This window comes from Pollicipes pollicipes, unplaced genomic scaffold (genome assembly GCF_011947565.3).
Source record: "Pollicipes pollicipes isolate AB1234 unplaced genomic scaffold, Ppol_2.1 Scaffold_4295;HRSCAF=5057_pilon_pilon_pilon, whole genome shotgun sequence".
Taxonomy (NCBI): Eukaryota; Metazoa; Arthropoda; class Thecostraca; order Pollicipedomorpha; family Pollicipedidae; genus Pollicipes; species Pollicipes pollicipes.
Window position 1 is genome coordinate 24,788,923 of NW_023596461.1, and position 22,749 is coordinate 24,811,671.

Below are 22,749 nucleotides of genomic sequence, written 5' to 3' on the forward strand. Positions count from 1 at the left end.
TCGATCGAACCTGCACCAGGCACGGCATCCTCAAACGGAGCCGGCACCTGACAGTGGCGTCCTCAAGCAGACCCGTACCAAACAACGCGTCTCAAGAGGACCTATATAACAGCGGCGTCTTCAAGTGGAGCCTGCACAAGACTAGTAAGCTGTGTTCAAGCATCGGAGTACGTACAAAACAACCAGGAAAGAAGGCACGGCACGGACCGGCAAGACTTGCTTCTTGCTAACCAGTAGCCTTAATGCTCCACCTGGTAAAAAGTGGTCTTTTAGCAAATAACAGTGATGTGAAGTCATACCGCGAGCGGAAGCAACTAATGATCACATCTGAGTGTGATGGATGTCCCTGTACGTAAGGACCATGTCCGACACGAGGGCCGAGTTCAGAGCGGGGAGGGGGGGGGGGGTCTGGCCGCACATGGTGACCACCCCGAGCGTTAGAGGGACGGGTACCGGTGAAAAGCAGAGCACGACGTGCAGGTTCTGCCGGACGCGGCAGAGGAAGTAGTCCTGCAGCGTCTCGGGCGTGGGCGAGCGGCGCGGGTGCTCACGCTTCATGATTGGCGTCAGCTCGGCGCAGATCTCCTGCGTCTCGTCCCGGCTGAACAGGTTGGAGATCAGCCCTGCCGAGGACCGACGCCAACTGTAATCGGCTCCATGTTTCAGGTAAAGTTCACGAACAGGAGCCATGAGTGGCATTAAATAAATATCGCTAGATATCTCGCCATCCCGATAGATATCTCCAGATGCGAGTCTGATGGCAGCGATGGACAGTATGACATCTTTTGCAAGTACGAGAAGTCTGACATAGCTTGCAAGTATTGCAAGTACGGTGTCTTTTGCATGTAGCAGCTACGACTTTATATGTCACACAGTTCACTGATCTATTTGTCTAGGCCCGTAAAAATGTCGCACTTTGCCAGCATTAGCCCCCAGCTCTCATCAGGGGCCGAGTTACAGCCGGCTGAACCTATTACTGAACTCTCCGAAAGTAAGTCAGACTAGATTGGCCCATTTGCTTGGCTACAACGCACTGTAACACATACTTAAGTTAGATTAATGAATTAAGTGAGCTTGCTTCGGTACATCGAGTGGCTATTATTGATTCAAACTGGCGGGCACTCGGACCTAATCAAAGTTTTCTTTGACACTTTTAACTACCCTATACCTACCAGATGCCAGAACGTTGTTGATGTATTCGAGAAAAGCCTCTTCCTTGATGTCCTGATCGGTAAAGATGAATGTAGTGCCTTTGCCCTGGACGCCGCATGTCCTGTACAACACCTTCAGATCTTCCATTAGATTGTTTGAATTGTATGACCTGTAAAACATGGTCGAAATAAGCTTAAGTCTGTGTTTTTCACAGATGAAATAGCTGCGAATCAGAAGAGAATAGAGGCATGATCTACGCTGGGAAGTCAGAGAAGGCCAAACGTGACCAACGAAGAACGAGCAGCCATCAAAAACTCAAGAATGACGACAGTACCACATACTCCCAGCTGGCAAAGGCAACGCCACAGTAGTCATAAACAAGGCAGGGTGCACTCGGAGGCTGGGCAGCGTGGTGAGTGATAGAACATACCAAGCTGAAGAGGGATGCTAGATTAACAACCGAACGAAAGCTGACCAAGCTCCCGCGGGAGAACGAAGGAGAAAACCGGACAGATGCTCGACGTGGACACCCAAATCATCATCACAGTGAGCCATAATTTCATCCGTGATGATACTACTTCGTCTCAATTGTTCCGCAAACCGATATCTGCTTTTGTTACGCAGGTTCTCAACCAACGAGGCATTTAGCGTGCACTATGAAAGCTAAATCACAGCTAAATGCACCTAATATGTTTCGCATCACGCGCGTAACTGCATATAGGACGTTCCAGAATCCACACAGGCAGTTCGAGTTACATATGAGCGATCCTGAAAACGTTGAGGAATGACAGTGAATGTGTCCACGCCTGTCGAACGTGTCCAGTGGCACTGCCTAGTAATTGTTCCTAATGCATGCTTCAGAATGCCACAAAAAGTTAAAATCACTTGCTGATAACGAAATTCCCTCAAATTAACATAACTTCCAACTAAACAAACCCGCCTAATCTGAAGCTAATTCTTTAGAAAAAAAAATGCTGATAGCTCTCTGCAACTCTGGGCACTGGCATGCAATTTGGCGGAACTTGTTTGAAACGGAGGATTTTGCACAAGATTGCGTACAAAACGGTTATTGGCACACTGCGGTTATATTTTTATGCTGTGTAATGTGAAAAACATATAATCAGCGCATCTGCTGTAGTCTCTCCACACACACACACACACACACACACACACACACACACACACACACACACACACACACACACACACACACACCCACACACACACACACACACACCACACACACCACACACACACACACACACACACACACACCACCACACCACACACACAACACACACACACACACACACACACACACACACACACACACACACACACACCACACACACACACACACACACCACACACACACACACACACACACACACACACACACACACACACACACACACACACACACACACACACACACACACACACACACACCACACACACACATATATATATATATTATATATATATATATAATATAATATATATAATATATACAGTTTTCACACATCAAAAGACATGTTAACCTTCATATATAACTTCGGGTCATCGTATCGCGAAGCAAAGGAGAACGACGATAGACCGAGGGAGGAAAAACGAAGGAAAGAGGAAGGCTGACGACGAATTCCGTCAGACATGAGGCGTTTTAGCAGCAGCATTTCCGCAACAAAGTCATACCGATCACGGTCAGACACTTTTGTCCGGCAGATGTGCGATCCTGATCTCAGGAGGTATCTGCAGAGTAGGATACTCGGACCCCGATCACGGCGCGTGGTCCGGTCACCCGCCCACCCACCTGGTGATGGTCCGGTCACCCGCCCACCCACCTGGTGATGGTCCGGTCACCCGCCCACCCACCTGGTGATGGTCAGGCTGAAGGTCTTGTAGCTGGCAATGAAGGAGGCCAGCTTCGTCAGAGACTGCTTGCCTGAGCCGCCTACGCCCACCAACAACGCGTTTCCGCCAGGATTGCGTATGATGCGCGAAATCTGCGACGACGCGAGCTCGTTAATCAGACCGGACAGGCACCGTCAGTGTCAAAACAACAGTTGAAGTGGCATTGCAACAGCCCGTTCTCTGAAAATATGAGAATACATACAATGCGAGCTTCATTGCCCTGGCGTCCGTTAAAAACGCCGACCTCTGGGCCACACAACCAGTTGGGATGTTTGATTACATGATACTTATTAAGAACTAGGTTATGTCGCCCAGAGTATAGTGGGACTTTCCGGGCATTACATTGACGAGACGCGCGTAGAATCCTCGTGAATCCTCGTGAATCCTCGAGGCAAATCGTAGCCCCGCGGTCCACCCACCCACAAACATTGCGTCTCTCGAAGCGGTGCCAGTTCACTTGATGGGGTATCGCCACTGAAAGCGAGCTTTTCCACGTGACCAGTAACCAGAATCTCCTCACCTTGATGAGATGGACCATGGCGTCCATGAAAAAGACGAGGTCCATGCCGACGCCGCGCACCATCTCGTTGTACTGCGCCTGGAACATGACCAGCCGCTCCCGGAGCGCCTCGAACGACTCGATCGGCTCGTACACCTTCGGCATCTCCATGTCGATGTCGTCGCCCTCGTCCCCGGTCGGTTCCGGCGCGTCCCTGCCGATGACAGGGGTCGTCAGGGACGTGATGGGGCGCCGATGCTCTCTGCCGCCGCTGCTGCACCAGTCCACAAACTGGTGACAGGAAAATGCCAGAAGGCGAAATAGACCGATGCCGTCACGTTGGTGGGCGTTAGTCTCCTGTGATTTGGAGACTAGACGCCATCAAACGCAGCAAATAGCGTAAGGTTCTAGCAAGAGCCTTCACCTCACAGTTGGCCGTGTCCTGAACGCTGACACGACATATTCAGCCTTACCGAAGGAAATCAACGAAGAAGAGGTCCTGTTTGAGCATGTCTGCGTAGCTCAGGCCCAGGTACTTCTGCACCGTCTGCGTCAGCTGCACGCTGAACCAGCTGCTGTCCAACGAGTTGGTGAATCTGCAGAACGCCAGGGTGCACACCTTGTCATACACTGGGAATCCTGCCGCGCCGCCATGACAACCATTTACAAGAGAATGCGCAGATGTTAGTCCATCGTCATACAAATGACAGTGTCTTCATTACTTAGATCACGTACATTAGTGACGGGGAGAAAAGCCATTCCCCACACATAAACGTGCATGATTATATTTGCATGGAAGGCACGCCAACCCGGTCTCAAGACAAAGCTCGCCCGTTCCCATCACTTGTGAGCTGTACAGCGTGGTTTCCCCACAAATCCACTATACAATCAATGCAAAACGCGCCATCAAATGCAAATGTAATGCTGCCTTCATCCAATGCCGACGTTTAGCTGCCCATGTTTGTCACTTACTATATCTGGCTAAGTCCACCGGCTATTGTCCGCCTCACTGCCCTGTCCACGCCCCAGCGGCCTCTCCATCCTTCGTTGTCCCTGTCCGTCCCCCGACCGACCTGTCCGTCCCCCACAGCTCCCTTCAGCCGACCCTCACCTGTCCGCCACCACACGGGTGCACTCGTGCTTCCAGAGCGCCATCAGGATGTCCTCAGACACGACTACCGTGCTCAGCGTGCCGACCACACCCTGCCAAATGCGCGAGAGGTCGCGCAGGTTGAACACGTAGTGGAACTTGGCCGGCGTCGGCAGCATCTTGGTCTGGAAGGCAGGCGTTATGTGGTCACATGACAGGATAATTCTCTACTAAAATGTGTGTCATGCTTTGCCGATTATCTGAACCGCTGCTATTGTCATCATGACAGTAGCACCGGTTACATTCACGTGCAAACATCAAGTAAAGCATTATAGACCTGAGCATGTTATGTGACGCGATGCTGTTCGCCATTGTTTCCTCGGACAGAAACGGGTAACGGCGGATGCTGTGAGTATATCTATAATATTGCACGTTGCCTTAATAAGGACCAGTACTAACATCCAGGCAGCAGCGAAGGCAGGAAAATGGATGACGTCGCGGATTTTTGCCCAGGCGTGTTAATTCTGGACAAAGAAAAACCTCAACCACTGCATTTTCAACATTCAAAATATAACAGTGCCCTTGAAACAACTCATTTCTTACAGAATTCGTTGGGTAAAATCAAAGGTGCACTATAGCATGCGGACTCGAACCCCATAGATAATTGTCGGTCTGTTACCCGTGACTGTGATACCTCGTCCTAATGCTTCCCAGAGCCAAAATGGAGACACGGATGGTTTTGGGATCCAGAAAGGTTCAAGGTTCTGTGTTCAATTTCAAGTGAAGTCTCTTGCGGGGTACCAGGGCTTTGCATGGGAACACAATGACAGAATTATCACGGTTCGGTTTTCGTCTGCGTGACATCAACCATTCCCCGTGAGCATCGACAGATCCACTTACCAGCTGCCATTCGGCCACGTTCCTTTCTTTTAGCGGAAACAAAACCCTTCTGACCTCTGACCCTCCCGCATGCTTAGCCAGAAGTCCACGTTCGGAAGCAGGGCGGCACGTGGCGCCTGCGGGTCTAAGGGGCATCGGCTCACCTTGGTCACGTGCCACAGTTTCCTGGTGAGAGGCACAAGCTTCTGCACCAGGCTGCGCACGTCCTCAGTGAAGCCCCGCTTGGCGCAATAGTGACCCACGGCGATCGTGCCGAAGATCAGGTCGATGGACGTGTTGGAGGGCAGCGTGCAGTTGAAGATGGCGAAGTGCCGCTTCAGGCGCGCCGGGATGTCGTTACGGCCGCCGCCTGGAGACGGTAGCGGAAGAGTTCGGCCCACTGTCAGGGAATTTCTATTCCCGTTCACAACATTCATCACGCAATGAAAACGAAACACCAGTGGCCTGGCTGCCTATGACTGGCCATGACACTGAAGGCTGCTTACTGGTGCTTATTGACCCTGCTGATCTGGCTGACCGTGACTGAACCCGACCACGAAGAACCCTGACTGGCACGTATGACCCCTGCTGACCTGGCTGACCCATGGCGGCCAGAAACTGGACGTCCACGATGTGGGTGAACTCGCCGGGCTTGTCCAGGCTGTAGAAGCCGCTCATTTCGATCGTCTGCCGTACGATCTCATTCGTGACCTGCGACAGGGGCGCAGGCGGACTCAATGCCGGGAGGTCACGCCGTAACGGTCCGCCGGGCCCCCGGCCGGAGACAGCGACGCACACAGGCGTGAGGCGAGGAACAATAACACGGCACGCTTCGACACCGGTTACCGGAGGTGGGGGTGCGCCGAACGCTCTCGTCGGATATCACTTGAAGTTCACAAAGGGACTCTCTCGGTAGCCTTCACTGAGCGATGTAAATAGGCAATTTCCTGGACAGGCCAGACTGGCAGCCTCCTGTTCTAGAATACACAAACCGGTAATCCAGAACGAATACAAAAGTGGTTCAGGGAAAAACCAGATCATGCATGTCTGAGAGAAGGTATTAGTTATTATTGCTTGTACTGGGCGCGTTCACAAAAATTAGCTCGAGAGGTTGCCCAGAAAAACACGACTTTTTATCATTTGTCTGTGTTACGTGTGTTAGGGAATTAAGCCTAACACCAGAATTTACCTGGAATTAAGCTCCAAACCGTCGTTACACACACCTTGCCTTCCGTGACCCGCCACATCATGAAATATCATATAAAACGGCCCGTTATTTTACATCGGCATTGCGTTCAGAGCCAGGTACTTCTTAGTGGAGCACCCACCTGGTCTCCCCATTCATTGACGTGAGGACTGTTGATGTCGTCCACGAAGACGGACATCTTCTTGCCGGCCGGCGGGCCGTACGTGGAGCCCATCCGCTTGTCCAGGAAGCTCTCCATCGTCCGCTGCGGCGTCAGGCGCCGAGGGCGTAAGCCAGCACACGGCCTGACGCCGCGGGCAGCCGCTCTCGCACACGCTATAGTTTCCAGTTCGTGGGATGTGTCTAGTTAGCAACGGGGGCCGCGGGTTTGGACTTAGGGTTCCACTAGATTGGATCGTGTTTCAACGACGAGGAGTGAGCTTCACCTGTCCGTGAGTTGCCGAGCCGCAACGCTCCATCACGCTAAAGCCAGACGACAGCTTGGTGTTTTGGACTAACGGGTCAACGGAAATATGTATAGGCCTGACTTTTCTTTTATATTATGCGCCCTGTTTGAAACCAGGGCAACATATTATTCCAAAGCACAATAATGATACATTTAGTAAAACAATCTGACGAGGAGACGAATGCTTAACTGCCATGCCATAGTCGATTAGCTACCAAGACCAAAGACACCAGGCCCATGCGCAGGAATATTCACAGAACACATAATTAAACAGCAACGGCTTCATGGCCTTACCAGCCGCACTACACGTTTTTGTTTCGCTTAACACTCATAGTTAGCGTTGTTTCAAGCAATTCGCCCTATAGACACGCAAACCTCTGATTTACCTCCGAAAACCTATGACTTGCCAGTTTAGGTAAATATGATAGTACTGTGCGGCAGCCAATGGAGTGCAGCGCCAAAAATTCGGTAGCCCGCAGCACTCATACATGCATGCTTCTGCATCCTCCCACTTGGAACCAGCTCGGACCAGCCCGGCCCGCCATCTCACCTGGAAGTTGACGCCCAGCGTGGCTGACGAGAAGTTGATCCTGCGGTTGACGAACTCGTCTGGGTTGGAGCGCTTCATGAAGGCGTCCACCATCACTGTCTTGGCCGAGCCCGGCTCCCCCAGAAGCAGGCAGGGCTGCACACAGCCGGACCCGGGCTCAGATGCCGTTCAGATGTCCGCCCATGACGAACACAGGCCCAGCAGGCCGCCCAGATGCCGGCCGCTTGGTCTCCTCATGTTCTGAACGACCCCTGGCTAATGCGAGCCGGAAGCCCATGCCAAAGTCCCCACTTCTATCGTTAATGTTTAACTATCATGTCCTTTGTTAGCTATTTTGCTGCACAGTAACATTTTATACCACTTCGGGCCGTTCATCTTTTCCGATAGCTCGGTTGTATAGAGCGCCTACCTTCCGATCCAACCAACTGTAGAGCCGTGGGTTCGAGTCGCTTAAGGCACTCGATATTTACCCTTGAAAGCCACGGCCTGCGGCCGGTGGCAACGGCCACACCAAATGTCAGGTGACATCAGAGGGCAGGTCGGACTGTGCCGAGCACTACAGCACATTAAAGTTACGCCACCGAATTCTGCTGTTGACCTGGAATGTCGCGGTCGAATGACAGGGGTCGCGGCAGCGGGTCACGGACCTACCTTGCCCTGGCCGGCAGCCAGCGCCAGCAGGAACTCGGTGCGCACGTTGTCGACGTTGGGCACCAGGATGGAGGGGAAGTCGGGCGTCGAGTTGTCCGGGTAGTGATAGGCGGTGACACGGCTCCTCCACGGCTGCCAGGTGCCTGCGCGTGCAGGCAGAGGGCGCCGGCTGGTACGTACGGACATGCACCTCGAATAGGCACGTGCGGTAAGAGGACGGGAGGTGGGCAGTTGCACTGTGTCGCACTGCTAATCAAAAGCTCGTCCACGCATCCGAGACAATTCTTGAGTATACATGGCAACACAAAGAAACGCGAGATGCATGGGACAATACGCCTTAAAACACGTCCGCATGCGTTTAAACACATCAATACAACCCCACTTACCACAATCATACGGGATACATTTGAAGTTGGACAGCGATTCACTAATTTACTGGTGGCGTATTTACCCTTGCTTTGTCGGCTTGGTCAGCTTCAGGGCGTACGCATTTTCCGTCTCTAAGTTGTCATATGCCCGGCCAAACCAGATGGTTCTCTTTTTTACCCATTTCAACGATTACACGCGTGGTAAAATCTCAGCTTTCTACCAGACAGCTACGCGAGTAATGACACTGGGAATGGCATCACCGATATGCTACAGTCAGCTCCCTGCCAGGCAGCTACGCGAGTAATGGACCGGCGAGTGGCATCACTGATATGCTACAGCCAGCCCCCTACCAGGCAGCTAATCGGGTAATGGAACGGCGAGTGGCATCACTGATATGCTACAGTCAGCTCCCTGCCAGGCAGCTACGCGAGTAATGGACCGGCGAGTGGCATCACTGATATGCTACAGCCAACCCCCTACCAGGCAGCTACGCGAGCAATGGCACGGCGAATGGCATCACCGATATGTTATAGCCAGCAACGTCCTGGTATGGTTCTTGCAGCCGCTGCGACTGCGTGCCCGCTGTCAGGGCGCTCCGGCAGCATACATCACTACAGCACTAAAGAGAGCGATGCATTCACACGGATTTGCCTACGACCCTTGACGCACAATCCTTCGCTACACGATCTACACCCTGCATATCTGTATCCAGCATCGTATCTTGAACACGATCTTCTGCATATGCATTTTTTCGATGCTTTTTGTTCACACATTTTTTATTATCATGACCCCAGTTTTTGTTACCCATGATGCCCTTTGCTGGTGATATTTACACCTTGTGATAGTGAAATTTATTATGCCTTCCATGTCATGTTTCGTGTACGGCATTTTGCCATTCAGTCCATTGCCACACACGCTCTTTTCCTACGAGCGCCTGCCGACACCATCCTTGCAGTCTTTTGCCATACGATATTTTGCCTTTCAACCGACACAATACGCCGCAGGGTATCACCGGGCTTCACCACGACAGCGGATGAAATCACAACTAGAATAGCACTCGGCGCGGCCTGTTTTCCCCAAAGCCGCTTACGCACCGGCTTCGTCTATGAAGTAATCGAAGATTGTCTCGCGCCGCTGCGGGTCGGGCAGCTCCCAGCTGGAGAACTGCGTCCGCATCTGGAGCTCCAGCTTGGCGCGGTCTTCATTCTCCAGGAAGGCGCCCACCGACCACATCAGGCAGAAGGTGTACACCCTGTACAATGGAGACGAAACGGATCGCCGAGGTAGTAGCACCGTCACATCCAACACCAGACAGAAACATATTCTGAGGAAGCTAGCTTTCGCAGGGCGGCACAGAATGAGATAGTGGCGCCGCGACACATCACCAGAACAGGTACCCTTGACACCTCACCTCCTCAGGTACCCTTGACACCTCATTTCCCCAGGCACCCCTGACACTTAACCTCAGTCGGCACCTCTCCAAATGTCACCATTTCGGACACCACCTAACGGCCTTACTGATTCTATTTTGTTAATCATTTTCATCCAGACCCCTCCTGACTACCCTCCCGCCTGCTCTTGCACTTGCCTCTCCAGGTGCCCACCTGCGGGTGCCACAGCTCCGCCTGCATCCTCCGACCTCACCTCTGCATGTAGCTCTTGAGCGCGTCGCCGGCGCCCTCGTCGGGCGGCGGCGCGTCGGCCGCGCTCGGGCCGCCCTCCGCCGGCGGACAGCCCTCCCAGTCGTCGGTGGCGCCCTGGCGGGCCGTGTCCGGGTCGCCGGCCGGCACGCGCCGCAGCGCCCCGCACGACTCCTCCACGTTCTCCGGCAGCATGGCGTTCAGCAGCGTCAGAATCTGCCGGCACGGCGGGGTCATCAGCGCGACGGGTCACGGAGTACAGTGATGTGGTCTTCACGGAGTACGGTGGTGGTCGTCACGGTGCGGCGGTCTTGTCCTGGAAAAGAGCGGTGACGTCACACAATGACGCTGCTCAGGCCTGTGGTGCGTAGCTAAGCTATCCCTAGCGGACAATCACCTTGATTCCAACTTCATCCAAGCAGTAAGTATTTGCCGGTTTCTGCTGCACTAGTGTCTTCAACCGCACGCAGGAGGCGGAAAAGCCTCCATCGCGAAACAGAATCATACATTTCAGTGCGTCCGCTCACTTACCTGTGTGATGACGTTAACCTCCAACACAGGCATCTTGAAGCGCAGGTTCTGCGTGCTCCATGTAAAGAGGGCAGAAAAGCTGTTGTTGAAGAGCTCGCGCAGTTCCAGCAGCCAGGCGGCCTTGGGGTCTGGCTTGGTGCGCACCCAAGAGGTGATCACCGGCTTCCAGTCCAGGCCCGAGGAGCTCATGTACACCTGAGGAGCAGCGGGGCCGGCGGGGTCAGCCAGGTCAGCCTGGGGCGCAGGTCGCGCAGCGGCGGCACGGAGCCCGCTCTGGCAAGCAGCTCTACGCCTCTGGCACAAAGCCGCGTTCACAACAACGGAAGAAAGTGGCAGTACGCATCGCCTTTGAAGATCGAAGTAGCAGTTGTGTGGCTGACGTCCGCGCTGAAGACTACGAGACAGGATGGTATCAGCGTCGGTCCGTACTCGTACTCTAGACATCGGCAGAGCCAACTACGCATATGTCCAAGCATGTGTGTGCCATGCACAGCTGCGCACTGGGCCGACGCACGGGGTCGCGACTCGTGCCGCAGCCCAAGACCGTGACGTGCGAAGTCGTGTGAGGGAAAGCGAGCCGCCGTCCACTTTTCAGATGTGGGAAACAGCGCCGCACTACCACAACGCCGTCAACGGAGCTACTGCCATGACTGACCATGCCGTTCCTGGACACGGTGGCCGGCGAGGCGTTGTCGACGTCCTGCGGCTCGAAGATGACCTTGCAGGTGGGCGCCATGGGCAGCCGGTCGCCGTTGGCCAGCGTCAGCGTCCTGTTGTCGTCCAGCACTGAGTTGAGGTTCTCGATCCAGATCGGATCCACGGGTCCGTCCAGCACCAGCCACGTGTACTCACCTGGGACAAGCGAGACAAGTGCGGGGTCCTGTCACGGCCACGGCCAAATGTGACGGAAACAAGGGTTGTGACCAGGTCAATACATGACGACGGGCCCGTTAGCCAGGGGTCATGGCAGAGCCATCCAAGTTGAGCATTAGGGGTGTGTGCGAACGTCAAAGAAGGAAACATCAGCAATTACAAAAAAAGGAACTATGTTATATACAGCCAGGCCTTGCATGATGCGGAGACACAAACGCAATCGAGCCGGGGGACCGCTGCCTTTCACTGGAGACTTAGGACACGTTCGGTGGAAGCACGTCCGTCCAAGCTCCGAGGCTCCGGGGGACCGCTGCCGTTCACTGGAGACTTAGGGCACGTTCGGTGGAAGCGCGTCCGTCCAAGCTCTGACGCCCCGGGGACCCATCGACTTGCCCTTCTTAGCCTTCATGGTGCGGCGCCAGAGGGCGCTAAAGATGCCGTCCGTCCAGTCGTTGGTGGCCACGTCCAGGCGACCGAACATCTGCGCCGCCGTAATCGACTTGGGGTTCATGCGCATCTCCCTGCCGGCGGCGCAGCGGCCTCAGCGGGGAGCGCGCCGCTGCTGCTCCGGCGCCGGTCCAGGTCACACCATCCGACCGCCGCGGCAGCATTTCAGAGTACATTGGCGGACTTAGGTCACAGCTGTAGCCATTCACGCACTGTCAAGTGATGGATCGGTGCGTGTACTCGATAGTCAGAAAGCGAAGCGAGTGAATCAAGGGACGGCTAACCCCGATGAAGAAAGTTCGGGTTTTACGAGGTAAAGAGCAGTGTACTTTGTACTCAGCTAATGGTCTGGGTAGGCCGCAGATCAGGCGTCTACATTCAGTTAATGCAGACAAATTCCGCGCCTGGATGGGAGAGGACAAGTCACCGGTCGCACGCTTCTTTGACCTGTGCTGCGCTGCTGACTGCGAGGGCGGCTCACCTGTGCTGCGCCGCTGGCTGCACGGGCAGCTAACCTGTGCTGCGCCACTGGCTGTGAGGTCGGCTAACCTGTGCGCGGAGCCGGTGGCCGTGAACGCCCTCATCAGCACCTGGATGCAGCTGGTCTTGCCGGAGCCGCTCGGTCCCAGTGTCATGATGCCGTGTCGCACCAGCTGCGTCTCGTACAACTGGCGGCGGGAGGATGAGGAAGGCTGGCGGTGAGATGAACATTTTGGGATAATCACAGTCAACTGTTTTTCATTTTTGATCAGGAGTCATGGCGGATCCAGGATTTCGTCAAGGGGGAGGGGGAACGCAACAATGTGGCCCCACCAGAATTTTGGTTCCCTCCGTAGGTCTTTGCATTTCGGCCATCACATTTTAAACTTCTTAGTATGCTATTTTTTAAACGGGGAACAATCTTACTGCTGGCAGCCCTGGAAAAATAGGTGTGCTGCGTATACACATACATGGGTCTTATTCATTTTCTACAGATCCTGGCAAATCCTGTCATTTTGAGGCCAAGTTTTTAGGAAAACATGACAAAATAAACTAAAGTTGGCTGATAAATGTCATTCAGTCAAGCACGAACTTGATTCCTTGTCTATTTACAGCTAGCCGGCTGGCCGATGTGATCACTCATGCAAAGTTCTTCCTTCCTTGTTATGAAGTAGTGCAAAATATTCCAGCATTTAAAATATACTAAAAGCTTAATGCACGAGTATAACAGATGTCACAAAATAAAAAAGTAAGTGAAACACACGATGTAGGCAGCACGTAAAATTACGTGCGACAGCTACAAGTAAAACTTATTGGCGCACATCCAACTGCTGCTCTAAGGACAAGGCCCCAAGGCCAGTAGGGACGGAACCTGAGTTATCACAGGTGCCGCAGGAGGCCAACAAAGAGGCTTCCGTCAACAAGTAAAGTGTCTTCAGAGCAAGTGAGAAGAATCCAAGACCAAGGTGGGGGGTCCCTGAACGAACGGGAGGACCCCGGCAAGCTGACAGATAGGGCCCTAGGCAGGGCGCTGGTCCCTCTGAGCAAAGGGGAATTACACAAGACCAGTGTGCGCGAATGAGTGCCCATGCAAAATCAAGAGTATCCGGGCAGATTGTGGAAAGGGCCCGATAGGAGTAAATGATCCTCCATCAAGGGAAATCAAGAAAAATAGCCCTGGATCAATTTAGAGGGCTCCCAAACATTACGTGGCTCGGTGCCTTACCTTATAAGGGCCCCAGCAATAACACAAGGCCCTCCGGACATGTGGAAAGAACCCGAGAGTAATATGAGTGCTTAGGCATGTTAGAAGATAGTGTCCTTATAACAGCGCAGGACCCTACGAATAATGCATAGAGATCAAGGACAACGTAGAAGAGCCTTCCACGTTGCGAACCTTAGCCGAGCCGAGCTGAGCCTTAGCGATCGGACTGATCCAGCAAGTGGAGATATAGGGCTCTGGCAGCAGCGTGACGCCTCTGGACAGCGTAATGGGCTTCAAAATGTCCCCCAATCACCTCTCTCTCAATCAGCGAATAATTAACTTTGTCTGCTTACAGGCTCTTCACTTTCGCTTGAGTGTTCTTGGTCGTCTGGAGGCCCAAAGACGTCCAATTCTCTTGTGTTTTGTGTTAAAAACTGCGTCCTGTCCGGCAGTCGTGAGCCACCTCGGATCCTATGGAACCCCATGGGTCGCAAGAGGGCATGGTTCTGTGCGCCCCCCCCCCCCCCCGGCTGGATCCGCCACTGGTCCGGGCAGTTTGATAGATGTGGATCCGACAAGAGCATAAGGCTCTCCATTCAAGTAAGAAGTACAACACGATGTGGAGGGCCCCAAACGACTGAGTGGGCCGGAGCGGATTAACAGAATCAAAAACCTTCGGAGTCTATGGGTACCTTCGGGGCCCATAGGCTCCGAAGGGACCCATAGTGAGGATACAGGGTCATGCCACCCTTCGGCGCCCAGGACAGGGTGGCATGACCCCGGTCCCGACTCTGGGTCCGCCCCTCATCATAGTAGAACAAGGTTGTAGAATAACTTAAATTGTAGCAGCCTGCAGAGCTTGAGACATCGCTGCATAATGCCGAAATTCTATAATGCCGACAATACCGCAAGGCTAGACCAATCAACAACGCACATGAATATCGCAAGAAAAGACACGCAGTATGCAGTAATCACACAGGCAGCACCAGGTAAATACGGTACAAACGCAGAGCTCCAAGTGTTTCTGACTCAGTAAGCTGTGCTGGACTGAACAAATCATTGCAGCTTTCAAGTGCTTCGCTTTTTTCCTGTCAGACAATTTTTTGAAACTTGCTTCGGTGTTTCTGTAATTTAGAGCTCTCATTTAAAACGTTACAGTTACACTTTGAATCCAGAGGGTTGAGGCCAAACTTATCGTTGGGAGGGGCCAAATTAACCTTAGGGTAGAGGCACAGCGGCCCTCCCAAAAGATTACAAATCGGCACCAGGGTTAACACATGTGTTTTAACTTAGCTGTCATTCCGATTTTCTGAACACGTCTGCGAAGGTCGTGTGAGGGTAATTACCTATGGGAAAGTAAACGGCGCTTGTCAGGCCTTGAAAAATCAAGGACCAGTCAGCTTCCGGTCAGCAGTAGTTCCCGCGCTTCGATGGAAGATAACGTGGGCTAATTCGATATTTACTATGCATAGTTATCACAATTCCATTGCACGGTTTCGGGCCCGAGTGGATGCGGGGGTACAACCCAGGACTGCAAAACCCGAATCAGGCGTAAAAGCGTGCGCCGCCCGGGAATCGAACCCGGGTCGCAAGAATGGGAATCTTGCATGATACCACTACACCAGCGGCGCCGTTACGCAATGCGCGAACAAAGTTCTAACGGTTGCAGTCTGAGAGGAAGCATTATGCCGAGGAACTGTTCGGAAGGGTAAATGCTATTTAAGATGCTAGGTATTCCACATGTACACAGTTTTAGACGTAAGAAGTTATAAAACGCTTCTTCGGTCCATTGGTAGACCTTACATGGAGTACTGTTCTCAAGTCTCAAATCACCAGTCCGTTCAAGATTCTAGTGGTGTAGCAGAGACTAGCGAGGGGTCTAAAGATGAGCACTCAATTGGAAAAGGGCTCCTAAATAGTGAAAATAGTGATAACCAAACCAGACTAAGATCCTATAACACACACGCGGGTGGGAGTCAATTTGCCCCCCCCCCCCCTTGAAGGTTTTCCTGAATCTCCGAAAGGCATTGCAAATTTTGCATTGCTGCATGTGTAAGGTATTGGAGAACACCTGTGTGCAAGCCAGTGAATGATTGCGTAGTTCAGCGAAAGCCGCTTACAGGCGCTCGCGTTCCCTTCCCCCAGGCGCCCCGCCCCGTGCGAGGGGCGCGGCCGCGGGGGCCAGTAGAGGAGGTAGTAACAAGGAGAAAATTCTGAGAGCCGCCGGCGCGACGACGGACGTGCCGGCGGAACGTACTGTGACCAGTGCCTGTGAAGAGTGTCAAATACGGAAGTGGATTTGGACGTACCTTGTGTACCAGTGAGTCGGGGCGAGACATCGGAAAGGCAGAACTTACATGTGCAACTGAACAGCGGTTCTTTTGGCTTAAAATTGACGACGATGATCCTGCAAACATGCGTTACCAATATAACTTTTTCACATACGACTGTTTCAAGGGCATCATCTTATTTCAGGTCAATCGCTCCAATAACCATAATAAAATCCATGCTTGATTCTGCGTCAGCCTCCCACTCCCAAGCTAAGGCATGCTGGACTGAATACGACTCGAAGGATACTCATCGGAAGAGCACGAAGCATGACTTCATCGACTTCGACTCTAGCCCCCTCCGAGCACACTGCAGCTCGTCAACTCCGTGACAGTGGCGTGCAGGGCGTCGGCTCCAGCTACCACCCCCCCCCCCCCCCCCTCCCCGCGGCATAATGCTGGCTGGATGAGAGCCCCTGCTCAGAGGTGCAGTTTCGAAAAATCAGTGCCGGACTCAGCAGTGAAAACATATCAAATCTATCCCAACAATACGCTGCAAACAGGTGTGTCTCCGGGTGTGGCGCACTATCCTCGCAAAGTTGGAGAGAGAAAGGGGGGGGGGCAAGCTGGGAGGGGGCGGGGAGCTCTCAAATGAACAGAAAGCTTCAGTTGAATGATACACGTGCTGTACTATTTATTGCGTCATAAATTTGTGAATCGACCATTACCTGGATGAGTTTGAGGGTCCAGGGCGGGTGTGGCACCAGGCCCTGGCGCGCCGTCTCCTCGGCGATGGCCGTCTCCAGGTCCGGGTAACCGGCCTTCTCCAACGCCATGTTCGGGAACAGGTCGTTGATGAGCGACAAGAAGAGCGGCTCGTCCTCGTCTGCAACAGTCGGCTCGCTGCACACGTGCACACGCACTGACTGGCACATACTGCGGCCACTTGTTGCGACGCTTCGGGCACCTTTTGATGTGTTCCTCCGCACGCCGCAAAACCGAACCCCGGTTACACCCGTCTGTGCACGGCGACAGTCCTTGTAAGCCGCGTGCATTGAACTGTGTATGTGTATAAGCGAGCAGACGTAGCAGACTGCAGACTGAACCCATGACGCACCCAGGCATCGGGTACGGATCCACAATATACACCTTGAAGTGTCAATGCCAACTACGGACGTGCGTGGTTAGGACTACAGTCGTCACTGAACTGAAAGGCGCATACCGGACCATACAGGAGCCAGGACCGCGTTACATTCCGGCGAGTTGATTGCGTGTATGCTGTGGCTGGACTGCAGACCGATCTAGACCGGGGTAAATAGCACGAATATACCCTGTAAGCGCCAGGTGGCAAGCATGCACTAGTGGCCAGGCGTCAGTCCCAGGCGCGGGCTGCTGACTGACTGGACGGTGCCGGTCCACGGCTCTGAGCAGGTCACATCAAAACTAGATCGATAGGTCCCTGTCCTTCTAATCCCCCGTGAAAGCACCATGCATTGTTATGGCTTGCGAACATTTTCGCCCATGGTAGATGCGGTTGCAAGACAGGGTTATAACATTTGGTACACATTCCGACCAGTGGACCAGTCACGAGCGACTCGGACATGCGTGCACGCGTGTGACAGCCGTGCTCAAGGTCACCGCCACCGACCGATTAGCTTGGAGAGATTCATGTCGCGAAGCACGCGCATGACAATCGTCGACTCGGAGTCTTTGGAGTTCTTCCGCTTGGAAGCGCCCAGAGTTCTCAGCACTGACAGGATGTTTCGCAGCCCGAAATCATAGTGCACCTGTGACGTCATAAAGGGACATCACACCATCAGCCGTGTCACCAGATGATCGCATCAGTATCCACATTAACACACAGGGAAGGACGCATACAGTTCAACACGCGCCGGGTGGCCTATTGCATATCCTTCGCTCGGGTGGGGTGTCAATTTGACCCCTTTGAGATCTCAGAAACTAAGAGACCTAGAGACACAAAGTTCACAGGGTGTATTTGCCTGTAAGTAAACTTATTCAGGTCAAACTTTGAGGCTCCTAGGTCATGACCTTTAGGTCAAACCAGGCCAAACAAGGTCAAACTGCAGGTTAGTCTCCAAATACCCCCAGAACATAATGCATGTCACAAGCAAAAAGTCACACGGTCATTTAAGATCAGTGACCTTTCCTTCGACATGTTGAAGGTCATGGTGACCAAAATAATAAAAGATTGCTTTGAATTTTACATATAAATAAGCGACAAAGATCACGCTATGCGGTGTGTTCCCGAAAACAAAGTGTCCACCAGGGTCATCTTGGGCCAGTAACCTGTTCTAACCTTTAAAAAGTTCATGAGGACGTAAAATGCGGTTCTTGTTATCAATAAATTAAAAATTACTGCCAAAAACTAACCATTACAGCAGGCCTTGGAGTAAAAAAACAGGTGTGTTTTGACCTTGGTCTGACGTTCATACCTGCACCTAGGTCAATGGACTTTGTTCGTTCAATTATTGTATTTCCTAGAAAAGTATCTCAGAGACGTATGACTTTGTCTTACGCTCCGTTGTTGTATCAGATTGAAAGATTCCCTAGAAAATGACTTCGCTGAATCCATGGACTGATTTTTACCTACCGTAGGTCAGTGACCTTACAAGGTACACATACATTCTGGATACCAAACGATCCGCTATTCAATTTGCTACACATCTTGCAAAGTTGGCGCGACTACACCGCGCCGTTCGGAAACCACCCCAGAAAAAATTCAAAGGAGTCAATTTGACCGCCACCCGAGCACGTGTTAACGAAATGACTAAAACGAGATATTTGTATATACCCGCCTGTGCATGAGGTTCGGCTATGTTTACCCGGGTCCAAAAAATGTTGTTCGAACTAGCATGCATGTCTGTGTATTAGTACCTACACAGCGTTCTGACCAGCTCACTCTCCGGTCGTCGTCAGGTGTTGTAAGACCTGGTGGCTCAAAGGTGCTGAGTTACACTGTCGTTGAGCTGTGCTATTTATCGATTCCCTTTCAGGACTCAATAACACCTGGAAAGGACCAAGAACGTACTGGCCGAAATGCTATGTAGATACCAACAAGATGGATTTATTGCCGTTGGATGCAGCACTGTTTATGGACGCTCCAACCTGCCACCTAATATATTGGTTACCACAGGCAACTCTCGCCAAAACGCGATCTTTATGACAGGCGCGTGTGTCATCGCCTTGTAAAAAAGTACTTGGATGCGTGAGAAAAGCGACCCAATGCAGCTATGTTCTGGTTTCGGACTCCGTGGAGTTCAGGTCGCAGCCTGGACGTAAAGCCGTCTTGCTGCAGCGGGAAAGCCAGCGCGTGCTGGCTGTAGCCCATGCCTCGCCCACAACTTGTGCCTGCTTCTCATATAAAACGATATATATATATATATATATTTCGGTGAAGGACGGTGAAGAACTTCCTGGCCAGCGTGATATATATATATATATATATATATATATATATATATATATATATATAGATGCGCATTATCTCTATATAATCATGACTAAAACAAGCTTATCGTACCTGCTTCGTCAACTGCTCCTCACAGAGTTTGTACAGTGTGAAGAACTTCCTGGCCAGCGTGATATTCTCGAGGAAGCCGCAGGAGGCCAGCTTGACGCGGATGATGATCTGCCGGTCGGGCACCATCATGGCCACGTTGCGGAACTGGATCTTGAGGTTCTCCGGCAGTTCCTGGCGGCCGGCGTAGCTCGGGTTCTGTCGACCAGGTGGGCGGGTGGCGTGTTGTTAGCCCACGGCCCAAATTTCCTTACAATAGCGGGAGACCCACACACATATGCCGGGTATGTAATCAAGCCCACTCGCAAAGAGCCACAGTTAATCGTGAAATAGCATTGCCAGTTTTCTGTATCAGGTAGACATGAGGTCGCTCAAGGTCATGAGAGCATGAGCTTACTGGAGTGGCGCGGGCAGGCGCGGGACAGCACGCGGGTCAATGGAAGCCACACCCGTGGATCGACGGTTCAAGCAAAAATAGCTCCCAGCGCACCAGTCAGCTCATTGGTGCATTTGCGATATGTGCACGCTTCGAAAGCGGCACAGAGAGCGGTCCCAAGAGCGGTCCCGGGGGCGGTCTTGAGGCGGTCCCGAGGCGGTCCCGAGAGCGGGCCCAAGAGGGGTGTCAGGGCATGGTCAGACCCGACTGGTGACCACGCACCATGGTAAGGAAGATGCCAAACTCGGCGTTGAGGCTGATCTCGTCGCCGTCGGTGAAGATGAAGTACTTCTTGTGCTCCTTCTTGGCACCGAGGATAACGGCCACCTGCTGCGCGGCCACCGACAGCACCGGCAGTTGGATCCGGTTGAACTCGTCGAAGCACCCCCACGAACCCGACTGGCACAGGCCTGCTCGGTGTCCGCAGGGAGAGGCATGTCAAGGCCGCGATCGCTGGGTTAGGTGATCTGTGGACTTGTGCTCAATGTGCTCAAAGTGGTGTGCACATGACAGATGATTATCATCATGTTAAAGCTTTTGAAAACGACTGCCACGACCCAAACCGGCCATTCCCCGGCCTGGCTTCCATTCTCTAGCACCATCTCGTCTCCTTCCCCCGGCTCTCGGGCGAGGCTCGGGCCATGCGGCCAGCCGTTCGACCACCGCTGGCTCATGGCGACATTTGCTGCAGTCCTCCAACTAATCTCTTCCAAAAAGGTGGCTGGGTCATTGGGCGACATCGCAGAGCGTGCTGTGTGTCCGCGCTAGGCGACAATTGTCACCGCGTGCCGACCGCAGTCGAGCGGACTGCCGGCTCGCTCCCGCCGAGGGAACTCCACTGCGTCTCGGTAAGCGTTCTGTTTTCGGGTTCGGGAACCTTTCTATGAGCATTTCCCTCATGACTCGAGGGCCGGTTCTTACGTTGCAGAAGCCTTACGGGCATCTTACGGGGCCAGGCCCCCCTGGATACACCGCTATTGTTGACCTCGTCATCAGCATATAAAGACCACAACTCCACTGGAGTTGTGGTCACCGGTGCCGGCGCGCCGGCGCACCGGCACACCAATGACTGGTGCGCCGGTGATACGCCAATGACTAGTGCGGGCATTATCTATCAAATGTAGTGTTCCACGTTGACCTTTTGATGTCGGTGGGCACTAGGCCCTGTTCACAATCACAACCCGATTCAGAGCACGTCCTTGAGTTATGTTTTGTTGGCAGGTGTTGTTCTACGCCCAGAAAGCTTCTGCAACACCATGTTTCCATTCAGACTGTATGATCTGAACTATAGGCTTGTCTGTCGATTCCAGGATTTGAGACCGGGCGCCGTTCAAAATCTTCAACACCAGGCTCTACCTACACCGTATTTTCGTAGCCCTTTTGGGCCAATTGGTGGTAGGTTGTTAACCATCATCACTTGCACACGAAACAAAACACCACAGGGTGAGTAAGTCTGCAACATGTCCCTATAGGTTGGCAGTGGTCTGAGTTTTTCTAAGCTAACTGGGCACGTCTTCGAGACAGAAGCATTCTTAACAAGCTGCCATGCATCGTATTATATCTGAGTGCAAAATCAAACACAAGCGCGGCATGGGTCGAACTAGTGCAATGTCTGAAATGGGCTCATTGAGCAGCTACATAACCGGAACGCAGAACATGGTCAACGAGCTCTAAACAGTCGGCGTGATCATTCCAACGCCATTTTTCTAGTGCCTGCTTTCACTGATTTTGATAAATGTGCAATGTCAGTGTTTTTGTGGCGGCTCACCCATGTGAAACCCATATGTTGATCAAGCGAAGTCAACGCTTCCTTTCATTAGGGTCGTAGATGTTATCGTTGAGCTTTTTCCCGGGGTTCTTATGCATGCGGGTTTGTTTTAATGCGTTGGCCTACGCTCACGTTTGCCGAAAATACTCTGGGCATAGCAGTTGTCGATCTAATGGTATTAGATATCTATGCTCTTGCGCCGAGGCGCTCGGGGTTACACTAGCGCCATCTTTAAACGAAGTGTTTCCCATGGTGCGACATCTAGCAAAAACTTTCGCGATTGACATGAACAAATGAAAATGATGCTTGTGATGCTAGCATAGGTCAGAAATATATTGATGTTTTAATTTAAGTGGTATAAAAGTCCAATGCTTATGTAATCATCCTTTCAATTGGCAGCAACAATCATGATATTCTATACACAAATTATGCATTACTTACACAGCTCGCTAGCCATCTGGCCCCGTGGTGTAACGGTTAGCACTCAGGACTCTGAATCCTGCGATCCGAGTTCAAATCTCGGCGGGACCTGCCATTCTCCTTAACCTGGAGATACATTTTCGGAATTGCTCTACTCACTCTGCCGCCATCCGTCATATGCCATATGTCCCGTACATTCGTCGAATGCATACCTGACCACTTCGCGAGTCCTAACCCACAACGAAATATCGCTGCGCATGCACATTCGCGCTATGCCGTAAAGATACACGATCCCATTGGGAACTAGTAAGGATTGGAGCGCGACAAGGTTCGGTGTTGGGCGCTTTGCTCCTTAATGTGTTTGTGAATGATAACCATATAGTGTGATAGTA

At 52.4% G+C, this 22,749-nt stretch overlaps 1 protein-coding gene and 2 non-coding genes across 3 annotated transcripts in view; 1 reads left to right on the top strand and 2 right to left on the bottom strand.

Annotated features, from left to right (window-relative positions):
* LOC119097337 (dynein heavy chain 5, axonemal-like) overlaps positions 1 to 22,749 on the bottom strand; it is a 118,530-nt gene that overhangs the window by 75,205 nt on the left and 20,576 nt on the right. The window contains 21 exon segments of the mRNA XM_037220385.1: positions 454 to 623; positions 1,173 to 1,321; positions 3,025 to 3,155; positions 3,584 to 3,776; positions 4,036 to 4,158; positions 4,674 to 4,837; positions 5,696 to 5,901; positions 6,125 to 6,242; positions 6,860 to 6,982; positions 7,734 to 7,868; positions 8,385 to 8,527; positions 9,848 to 10,005; positions 10,548 to 10,609; positions 10,925 to 11,119; positions 11,580 to 11,776; positions 12,191 to 12,318; positions 12,794 to 12,912; positions 16,924 to 17,081; positions 17,844 to 17,982; positions 19,737 to 19,931; positions 20,392 to 20,579. Coding sequence (XP_037076280.1) covers positions 454 to 623; positions 1,173 to 1,321; positions 3,025 to 3,155; positions 3,584 to 3,776; positions 4,036 to 4,158; positions 4,674 to 4,837; positions 5,696 to 5,901; positions 6,125 to 6,242; positions 6,860 to 6,982; positions 7,734 to 7,868; positions 8,385 to 8,527; positions 9,848 to 10,005; positions 10,548 to 10,609; positions 10,925 to 11,119; positions 11,580 to 11,776; positions 12,191 to 12,318; positions 12,794 to 12,912; positions 16,924 to 17,081; positions 17,844 to 17,982; positions 19,737 to 19,931; positions 20,392 to 20,579 — 3,194 coding nt within the window.
* Positions 15,489 to 15,559, bottom strand: TRNAG-CCC (transfer RNA glycine (anticodon CCC)). Its single transcript has one exon. It is a non-coding gene; the product is annotated as a tRNA-Gly (tRNA).
* TRNAQ-CUG (transfer RNA glutamine (anticodon CUG)) lies at positions 22,397 to 22,468 on the top strand. The gene has a single exon. It is a non-coding gene; the product is annotated as a tRNA-Gln (tRNA).